General features: G+C 44.6%; 1 protein-coding gene across 1 annotated transcript; it reads right to left on the bottom strand.

Annotated features, from left to right (window-relative positions):
- Nucleotides 1-1,845: 1,845 nt before the first annotated feature.
- CLP1 (cleavage factor polyribonucleotide kinase subunit 1) lies at nucleotides 1,846-9,937 on the bottom strand. The gene is made up of 3 exons (XM_069752910.1): nucleotides 9,812-9,937; nucleotides 6,104-6,754; nucleotides 1,846-4,743 (listed from the first exon to the last, which is right to left on the bottom strand). Exons 2-3 carry the CDS (start codon nucleotides 6,746-6,748, stop codon nucleotides 4,066-4,068), a joined length of 1,323 nt encoding a protein of 440 aa, XP_069609011.1. The 5' UTR covers nucleotides 6,749-6,754; nucleotides 9,812-9,937; the 3' UTR covers nucleotides 1,846-4,065.
- Between the last annotated feature and the right edge of the window lie 1,336 nt (nucleotides 9,938-11,273).

Below are 11,273 nucleotides of genomic sequence, written 5' to 3'. Positions count from 1 at the left end.
TCCTCCAACTGGAAGTAAAGGTAAGCCGCAAAAAAGGTGCCGAGTGTGCTACAAAAGAGGAATACGCAAGGACATCAACTATCAATGCGACAATTGCCCTGACAAACCTGGCCTGTGTATGAAGGATTGCTTCAAATTGTACCACACCTCCATGCACTACTAATTTACTTTACAGGAACCAGTAGATTAGTTCCAAAGAGGGGGCACATCTAGGTAAGTTCCTTGGGGGTCTAGGTTCCAAAATGATGTCACTTGTGGGTTTTTTTTTTTACTGCTTAGGCACATCAGGGGCTCTTTAAATGGAACATGACGCCCGCAGACCATTCCATCAAAGTCTGCATTCCAAAACGTCACTGCTTCCCTTCCGAGTCCCGACGTGCCCAGTTTTTTTCCCACATATGGGGTACCAGCGTACTCAGGACAAATTTGAGAACAACATTTGGGGTCCAATTTCTCCTGTTACCCTTGGGAAAATCAAAAATTGGGGACTAAAAGATCATGTTTGTGGGAAAAAAATTGGATTTTTTATCTTCACGCCCGGGCCTTATAAACTTTAGTGTAGCACTTGGGGGTTCAAAATTCTCACCACACACCAAGATAAGTTCCTAAGGTGGTCTAGTTTCCAAAATGGGGTCACTTGTGGCGGGTTTCCACTGTTTAGGCACATCAGGGGCTCACCAAACGGAACATGATGCCCGCAGACCATTCCATCAAAGTCTGCATTCCAAAAAGTCACTACTTCTCTTCCGAGCCCCGAAGTGTGCCCAAACAGTAGTTTTCTCCCACATATGGGGTATCAGCGTACTCAGGACAAATTAGACAACTTTTGGGGTCCAATTTCTCCTGTTACCCTTGGGAAAATAAAAAATTGAGGACTAAACGATCATGTTTGTGGAAAAAATAGGATTTTTTATTTTCACGCCCGGGCGTTATAAACTTCTGTGAAGCACTTGGGGGTTCAAAGTGCTCAACACACACCTAGATAAGTTCCTTAGGAAGTCTAGTTTCCAAAACAGGGTCACCTGTGGGGGGTTTCCACTGTTTAGGCACATCAGGGACTCGCCAAACGCAACATGGAGTCTGATCTCAATTCCAGACAATTTTAGCTTGAAAATGTCAAACGGCGCTCCTTTCCTTCTGAGCCCTGCCGTGCACCCAAATAGTGGTTTCCCCCCACATATGGGGTATCAACGTATTCAGGACAAATTGGACAACTTTTGGGGTCCAATTTCTCTAGTTACCCTTGGGAAAATAAAAAATTGAGGACTAAACGATCATGTTTGTGGAAAAAAATAGGATTTTTTATTTTCACGCCCGGGCGTTATAAACTTCTGTGAGGCACTTGGGGGTTCAAAGTGCTCAACACACACCTAGATAATTTCCTTAGGGGGTCTAGTTTCCAAAATGGGGTCACTTGTGGGGGGTTTCCACTGTTTAGGCACATCAGGGGCTCGACAAACGCGACATGGACAAAAACTTTTGGGGTCCAATTTCTCCTATTACCCTTGGGAAAAAAAAAATTATTGCTGAAAGATCATTTTTCTGACTAAAAAGTAAAATGTTCACGTTCCTTCTGCTCCTGTGAAACACCTGAAGTGTTAATAAACTTCTTAAATGTGGTTTTGAGTACCTTGAGGGGTGCAGTTTTCAGAAAGGTGTCACTTTTGGGTATTTCTCCCATATAGACCCCTCAAAATGACTTCAAATGTGAGGTGGTCCCTAAAAAAAAATGTTTTTTTTAAATTTTGTTGTAAAAATGAGAAATCGTATGTCAAATTTTAACCCTCATAGCTTCCTAGCAAAAAAAAATGTTGTTTCCAAAATTGTGCTGATGTAAAGTAGACATGTGGGAAATGTTATTTATTAACTATTTTGTGTCACATCACTCTCTGGTTTAACAGAATAAAAATTCAAAATTTCAAAATTGCGAAATTTTCACCAATTTTCTGTTTTTACACAAAAAAAACGCAAGTTATATCGAAGAAATGTTACCACTAACATGAAGTACAATATGTCACGAGAAAATCTCAGAATCACTAGGATCCGTTGAAGCGTTTCGGAGTTATTACCTCAAAAAGGGACAGTGGTCAGAATTGTAAAAAATGGCTCGGTCATTAATGTGCAAACCACCCTTGGGGATAAAGGGGTTAAGGTTATGAGGCTTGCCTCTGGGTTGGCGATGAATCAAATTGATTTTCGCCATACATACACTGGTGGTGCGCCCTGCCTGCACGTGGGTGTGCGCTCTGCTCCCATTGCCCCCTCCGGCTCTCGCTGTGTTGATTAGCACCATGTTGCCTCCCATTGCATGACGCCAACGCCAGGGGGCGTTGGGGTTGGCATAGCGATGCGCTTGTCCCTTCTGGCCGGGAACGTCACTTCTGGTTGAGGTGTGCCACTCCCAGACTGGCGTGGACATCCTATAAATAATGCACCAGAGACAAGTTGTGTGTGCCCCCTAACGAAGGCAGGACCGAAACGTGCATTGGGGCAGGCCCATGCACCCTTCTGTATCACTGCTAGGAGCTGCACTTTTTGCACAGGTAACTACCATAAAGGTTGATCTCCATTTAACATGGGGTCTGATTCTGGCTTTCCCTGTGGTGGTTAGATAAAATGTATATGGATAAGGATGAAGGTTTATTTTTCCTGTGCAGTGCCAATATTAAGAGGGGACTGGATGCCTTTCTTGAAAAGTATGTTACAGGTTATATATACTAGATTTCTTGATAGGGCGTTGATCCAGGGAACTAGTCTGATTGCCGTATGTGGAGTCGGGAAGGAGTTTTTTTCCCCAGTGTGGAGCTTACTTTTTGCCTCATGGTTTTTTTTGCCTTCCTCTGGATTAACATGTTAGGGCATGTTAGGTTAGGCTATGGGTTGAACTAGATGGACTTAAAAGTCTTCCTTCAACATTAATAACTATGTTACTATATAAAAAATGTGATAACAAGATCATTTATAATGCATTAGTATTATCAGCAACTCTCTGATTTCTCACTAGCTAATGGAATCATTTAGGGACGTGTGTGCCCTATCGTTTTACAGCCTATATATTTGTAGTGTAAATTTTATGAACTCCCCCCCTCCTCTCTTCTTCTGTGTGTCAAGGTTGTAATTTTTACTAATAAAGTATACAATGTTTATTGATCTGGACTTGTACATCGTTGTTTCCTTTGGTTGCTGTTTATGATCAAATATGGTTTCCAAGGTCTGTAATAGAAATATATCCATAAAATTGGATGTTGCGTGTGGGATCTGTTTTTGTTTTTTACGCACCCATTAACTTGAATGGGTGAATCTTATCCGAGACTGATTTTTTTTTTCTCATGGAGAGTTGGACCACGAGAAAGATTGATCATCTGAATGGCCCTATTGAATAACATGGGTCAGTGTGCTATACGATTAAAAATCAGCTAGCACATGTCAAACTTATACGTTTGTCTGCCTAAGACCCTTCTTTATCCATGAAAAAAATAAATAATTATGCAGTTTCTTTATTGGTGAATTATCTGCTCACTGTCTTCTGTTGTCCCATGTGACTGCTCCCTGACTCTTAAGAATCTTACAAGCAACATCATTGTGGACAGGTAGTTAAGTTTCTATGTTTCCATTTCACACACAGGAGCCCACAGAATTAGGATATTTTTAGTCTTAATTAAAAAAAGGAAGATCCCTCTCCAAAACTTGTCGCATTCATAAGGAGATACTAAAAACCAATGACAAGTCGCATGTTGATTTTCACCCTTCTTTAACTAGAACAGGAGTCATAAACAAGATTACTTGATAACCTAGTATTTAGCTTTTCTACCGGGAGATTTTTTTTTTCCTTTCTGATAAATGGGAAATATAATTTTTCTGTAAAATACAAGAACTATAGAGTGATGTTTAAGATGGTTTACATTACATAGATGAAATGTTTTTATAGAAAGAGACAAATCTATAGAACAAAGTTCATAGTAAACATTCCAAAAAATAAAATAAATCTTCTTTATAACAATGTTAAATATGTCTATTGTCCCACCTCAACACAGAAGACATTCCAAATATTGTTGTTTCTGTAAATTATTTTAAATCCATAAACCTTATGTCCATAATGAGCAGGACACATCTAGGCAGTGGCCTAGGTGCTGGTGACAGTACAGTCAACGTCTGTCTTTCAGTGTCAACTCCGGTGATGACAATGAAGCCAGCAACATTTTTTTCCTCCAAACCCTCATCTGTGGAACTACTATCTATGGGAACAACACTCAAGAGATGATGTGCCATGTCTCTGCCTGGTGTGACAGGCACTAGTTTCAGCTGGTTGTCTTCTTGTGACATCCCCAGTGGAAGGCAGGAGTCAGGAATCGATGGAGCTCCAACTTTGTAGACTTTCACCTCTGAGAATTTTACCTCAAAGGCATGAGGATAAAGTGATCTACGTGGGCCATAGAAATACTCCCGAACCCGCAGATCCCTGGCTTCCCTCCGACATTCTTTAGAACGTTCTGAAGCTCCACCGGACTTTGGAAGAAGCAGTGTGTGGACAAAGTGGGGGAGGTCCCTCCGCAAATCATTGTACAGCCTTTCTTGGTCCAGGACTATGACAACATCTACTTCAAAGGCAGATGCTGCATGTATCAATGCCTGATAACCAGATCCTTTAACCCAACCACAGGTGTTTATAAGACAGCCACTGACTGATGCGCGACGATTTGCTTCACATCGGTGGTTGAAGACATAGGCTAGACGGGATGTCAGCTGAGGGAAGAGAGAATGGAAGTGAGAATTTACAAACAAGCTATGTAATAATTAGTGATGAGCGAGTATACTCGTTGCTCGGGTATTTGTTAGTGTTCAGAGATTAAGTTTTCATCGCAGCAGCTGAAGGATTTACATCTACTAGCCAGGCTGAGTACATGTGGGGGTTGCCTGGTTGCTAGGGAATCCCCACATGTAATGAAGCTGGCTAATAGCTGTAAATTATTCAGCTGCAGCGATGAAAACTTAATCTCCGAACACTAACAAATACTCGGCGATCACCCGAGGGTGCTCGGGAAAACACGAGCAACGAGTATACTCGCTCATCACTAGCAATAATTCCTTAATAAAACCGTTAAAAAGCACTTATCACTAGTATGTGACTTGCATTTTATTTACAAATAGAAAGACACATACCAAAAACTTTTTGAAATAACCCTAATTAAAAAATGAAGAAAATAGTCCTGACACCAACGCTAAAATGACTCTACTTTTTAGCAAAAGATGTGTCCAAAATTACAGGTTGGGGGAATCCAGCATCCTGTGTGGCTTTCCACAACTCTCCACAGCCACCTATACAGTCAGACTGAGATCTTGCAGATTATTGTGAGATCTTGTCATGACTAAAGCAGAGTTTGCACCGTAAAAGAACACTTACCAATCTGTAACTAGTTTAAAAATGCAAACTGCTCTTGCTCACTTAGAATAGTGAGATCTCATGATAACCTTTCATTTAACAGATATGGCATCTGTAATGACGTAATAAAGTATGGATAACTGATACAAATTAAAAATGCCTAAAAACTCAGCAGAGATGGGCAAAATGATTTGCAGTACTCAACTCCAACAGTCCTCTGTTGCAGCTGAACTTTGTATCCAGCATCCCTGATCTTACATCTCCTGGGCGTCAGTTTCTTCCTGCGCCATGTAAAGTAAAGTGTGAGGCCTAGTGGACTAGAACCATGGATTGGACTAGAGGTCTAACTGGGTACCACAAATCTTTTCACTCTGCTCTAAATGATAAGAACATGTTCTGAAAAAGATCACCAAGAAAGGTAACAATAACTTAACAGCAGAATGCACTATGAGGTGGTACCTGGTTGGGCTTATGTTGAAACAGGTTATGTCATCACAATGTAATGTACTCTTCTGTTGTCCTCAGTGTTATTGTTTCAGAGGGTATGGAAAAAAACTTACAGAACCACACGACTTGGAAAGTATAAAGAGCTTCAGGATCCGTTTGCGTATCTAATTCTGACCAAAATCAAGACCTGGGCCAGGTCACCATATACCAAGAACTTATTTAGACCGGTTTTTAAATACAAGCTACAGAGCACCCAACACTGCCCCAGTTACTCACCTTGTTGTACAGCTTAATATTCGTTCCTGGAGTAGTAGATCCAAAGTGATAAACAAGTGGAGCCTGAGCAGAGAACCCTTCCTCCACATCTGCAGGTCTCTCCACACACAAGGCCGCAACTGTGCCAGGTACTGACACTGAGCCTTGCCCCACATCCAGCTCAACCAGCGTTGGTCTCCGACCTCTCCGCACAGCATAATTCAATAGAAGACGGCAGAGCGTGGATTTTCCCACATCTGAAGGGCCGGCCACTAAAACCCGGGGCCCTCGCTCTCCTTCTCGCTCCGCTTGGGCTCGCATCTGCTCAAGTCCCACATGGCTGTTGAGATAGAGCAACATAGGGGTATCTTTTGACACATAAGCCACATCAGGGCTTCCCCACAGCTGGACAGTACAGCCATGCCATGTAAACACAGCCCCCCTGCTCCCTGGGGGGAATGTGTATTTTTTGTTCTTTGTCAGCTCTGTGCCAAACGCCTCCGCGAGCCCGGAGATCAGCTCCACCTGTACTGGGGCCGAGCCTTCCACCTCCAGTCGCAGCTCTGTCTCTTTCTCTAGCTCAAACTTAGTGGAAGGCCCGCTGGAAGATGGCCAGGATCCTCCAGCTTCAGAAGTTCCTCCAGTAAGCGGGTCATCGGAGGACATCTTGATCTGAAATGAGACATATCTACATGTGAGAAGGAGAACAATACAAGAAGTATAGGCGCCATACTTAAATCAACATGTGAAAGAAGACTGTCTGGAGGAGACACTACCAAACTCCATATAGTTGAGGCTGGGAACTCGGGGCCCCCCAAATAGTCGTGGCTGGGGACTCAGGGCCCCACAGTCTGCAACAAAACACTGCTCTCAGACTAGGGATGGGACTAAGATTCAGCCGCCCTGGCATTTGAAGTTACACAGGCCCACTTGTCACATGGTGACTGTATAATATCTTTGTACACTTGTAGGCAGGGCCGGTTTTAGGTAAAGTGGGGCCCTTAGCAAAGTTTAAAATGGGGTCCCAAATGCTAACATATTGCACATCACACAAAAGCATTTCGGTTGTATTTACATGCGCTGATTTCAGGCCGCTAAATGAGTTTGATCAACAATACTGAAGTTGTTCAATGCTTGTTTCAATGTAGTATACAGCACAGCCCGCGTAGTAGTATACAGCACAGCCCGCGTAGTAGTATACAGCACAGCCCGCGTAGTAGTATACAGCACAGCCCGCGTACTAGTAGTAGTATACAGCACAGCCCGCGTACTAGTAGTAGTATACAGCACAGCCCGCGTACTAGTAGTAGTATACAGCACAGCCCGCGTACTAGTAGTATACAGCACAGCCCGCGTAGTAGTAGTATACAGCACAGCCCGCGTACTACTAGTAGTAGTATACAGCACAGCCCGCGTACTAGTAGTAGTATACAGCCCGCGTACTAGTAGTAGTATACAGCACAGCCCGCGTAGTAGTATACAGCACAGCCCGCGTACTAGTAGTAGTATACAGCACAGCCCGCGTACTAGTAGTAGTATACAGCACAGCCCGCGTAGTAGTATACAGCACAGCCCGCGTAGTAGTATACAGCACAGCCCGCGTACTAGTAGTAGTATACAGCACAGCCCGCGTACTAGTAGTAGTATACAGCACAGCCCGCGTACTAGTAGTAGTATACAGCACAGCCCGCGTACTAGTAGTAGTATACAGCACAGCCCGCGTACTAGTAGTAGTATACAGCACAGCCCGCGTACTAGTAGTAGTATACAGCACAGCCCGCGTACTAGTAGTAGTATACAGCACAGCCCGCGTACTAGTAGTAGTATACAGCACAGCCCGCGTAGTAGTATACAGCACAGCCCGCGTACTAGTAGTAGTATACAGCACAGCCCGCGTAGTTGTAGTATATAGCACAGCCGGCGTAGTAGTAGTATACAGCACAGCCCGCGTAGTAGTAGTATACAGCACAGCCCGCGTAGTTGTAGTATATAGCACAGCCCGCGTACTAGTAGTAGTAGTATACAGCACAGCCCGCGTAGTAGTAGTGGTAGTATACAGCACAGCCCGCGTAGTAGTAGTATATAGCACAGCCCGCGTACTAGTAGTAGTAGTATACAGCACAGCCCGCGTAGTGGTAGTATATAGCACAGCCCGCGTAGTAGTAGTGGTAGTATATAGCACAGCCCGCGTAGTAGTATACAGCACAGCCCGCGTAGTAGTAGTATACAGCACAGCCCGCGTAGTAGTAGTGGTAGTATATAGCACAGCCCGCGTAGTAGTATACAGCACAGCCCGCGTACTAGTAGTAGTAGTATACAGCACAGCCCGCGTAGTAGTAGTATACAGCACAGCCCGCGTACTAGTAGTAGTAGTATACAGCACAGCCCGCGCCCGCGTAGTAGTATACAGCACAGCCCACGTAGTAGTATACAGCACAGCCCATATAGTAGTATACAGCACAGCCCGCGTACTAGTAGTATACAGCACAGCCCATGTAGTAGTATACAGCACAGCCCGCGTAGTAGTATACAGCACAGCCCGCGTAGTAGTATACAGCACAGCCCGCGTAGTAGTATACAGCACAGCCCGCGTACTAGTAGTAGTATACAGCACAGCCCGCGTAGTAGTAGTAGTATACAGCACAGCCCGCGTACTAGTAGTAGTAGTAGTATACAGCACAGCCCACGTAGTAGTATACAGCACAGCCCGCGTAGTAGTATACAGCACAGCCCGCGTAGTAGTATACAGCACAGCCCGCGTACTAGTAGTATACAGCACAGCCCGCGTCCTAGTAGTAGTATACAGCACAGCCCGTGTACTAGTAGTAGTAGTATACAGCACAGCTCACGTAGTAGTAGTGGTAGTATACAGCACAGCCCGCGTAGTAGTAGTATACAGCACAGCCCGCGTACTAGTAGTAGTATACAGCACAGCCCATGTAGTAGTATACAGCACAGCCCGCGTACTAGTAGAATACAGCACAGCCCATGTAGTAGTATACAGCACAGCCCGCGTAGTAGTATACAGCACAGCCCATGTAGTAGTATACAGCACAGCCCGTGTACTAGTAGTATACAGCACAGCCCATGTAGTAGTATACAGCACAGCCCGCGTAGTAGTATACAGCACAGCCCATGTAGTAGTATACGGCACAGCCCGCGTAGTAGTATACAGCACAGCCCATGTAGTAGTATACAGCACAGCTCGCGTACTAGTAGTATACAGCACAGCCCATGTAGTAGTATACAGCACAGCCCATGTAGTAGTATACAGCACAGCCCGCGTAGTAGTATACAGCACAGCCCATGTAGTAGTATACAGCACAGCTCGCGTACTAGTAGTATACAGCACAGCCCATGTAGTAGTATACAGCACAGCCCATGTAGTAGTATACAGCACAGCCCATGTAGTAGTATACAGCACAGCCCACGTAGTAGTATACAGCTTAGTCCTATGGAGACTCGGGCACAGCAGGCTCGGTGGCACTGTATAACGCCAGGGAGCAGCTGTGAGAACTTCCTGCTGCGATGCACAGACATTCCCGTGGCATTCACCAAGCACAATGAGAGGCAGGGTGGCAATGCTGCCGGTGGCCATGTTTCTGAGGCCTGGGAATGAGCCGCAGCTCCCAGCTCCACGTGTCTGTACGCTGAGGGCAGGAGCTGTGACCACCAGGCCCGGATAAGCCGCTTCCACCATCTGCAGCCACACGTGTGCTCGCTACTCACCCGCCACGCTGCTCTATAGGCCGACAAGATCCCGCTGCTCCGTTAAGGACCTGCTGACGTCAGAGAATCACGTGACCGTGTCCTGCCTGTGGGTGAGTCTGGATGCGCGACTCGGAAGTGATCCGCTGCTCTCCGCTCTGACCTGGGGGGCGCGGCTCGATCGGAGGGTTGTGACTAGATCGGAGGGTTGTGACTAGATCGGAGGGTTGTGACTAGATCGGAGGGTTGTGACTAGATCGGAGGGTTGTGACTAGATCGGAGGGTTGTGACTAGATCGGAGGGTTGTGACTAGATCGGAGTGGATTTTTGGAGGCCTCATTTTAGCAACTCCACTCTAGACAATTCACTGGTGAGGTGACTAGATCGGAGTGGATTTTTTGATGATCTCTCTGCAGCTTCTCCATTCTAGACAGTTCAGTTTCTACCGTGACGTCCCTCAAAAAATCAACTCCAATGTTCAGAATGGAGCCGATTCCAGGAGCCTCATAGACTGCAATGCAGTGGAATTGGAATGTATGCACACTGTGTGTATGTATGTATGTGTGTGTGAGTGTGTATATATATGTGTATGTATGTATGTATATATATATCAGCTTTATAATTGTAATAATATAATACTTTTATTTTTTAGATACTTGCTTAAACTGTTATATTTGTTATGTATTTCCAAAGGGCAAAAAAAAATTTTTTCATGGTTAATCAAACTTGCATTTTATTATTGCTTTTTTTATACTATAAATAATTACACATAGCACGGATTGTTTGATTTTTGCCTGAAATTTCCTTTTGCTGTATTACCAGTCCTGGCCTCAGCATCGACATTGGAAGAGTGGACGGAGCCTCACAGGGAAAAACGTAACAGAGTCCTCGTAATTTACAACATTGGATCGGAGTGGGTTTTTTGAGGACCTCATTTTAGCAACTCCATTCTAGCTGATTCATTAGTGAGCCATCTAGATCGGAGTGGATTTTGTGAGGATCTCCCTGTTGCTTCCAATCTGTACAGTTTGATGCTGAGGTGACTGGAATCAAGTTTTTCAAAGACTGAGCGGAGCTTCACAGGGAGAAACATAACATAGCGCAGCAACAGAGTCCTCATAATTTATAACATTGGATCCTAGTGGATTTTTTGAGGACCTCATTTTAGCAACTCCATTCTAGCTGATTCACCATTGAGCCGTCTAGATCGGAGTGGATTTTTTGAGGAACTCACTGTAGCCTCCACAGTTTGATGCTGACGTGACTGGAATCAAGTTTTTCAAAGACTGAGCGGAGCTTCACAGGGAGAAACATAACAGAGCGAAGCAACAGAGTCCTCATAATTTATAACATTGGATCCTAGTGGATTTTTTGAGGACCTCATTTTAGCAACTCCATTCTAGCTGATTCATTAGTGAACCATCTAGATCGGAGTGGATTTTTTGAGGCTGAGTCAGAGGGGGTGAGCCAGGTTTCAGTGACA

This window comes from Ranitomeya imitator, chromosome 2, assembly GCF_032444005.1.
Source record: "Ranitomeya imitator isolate aRanImi1 chromosome 2, aRanImi1.pri, whole genome shotgun sequence".
In the NCBI taxonomy this organism is placed as follows: domain Eukaryota; kingdom Metazoa; phylum Chordata; class Amphibia; order Anura; family Dendrobatidae; genus Ranitomeya; species Ranitomeya imitator.
This window is presented reverse-complemented; position numbering and strand designations above follow the sequence as displayed.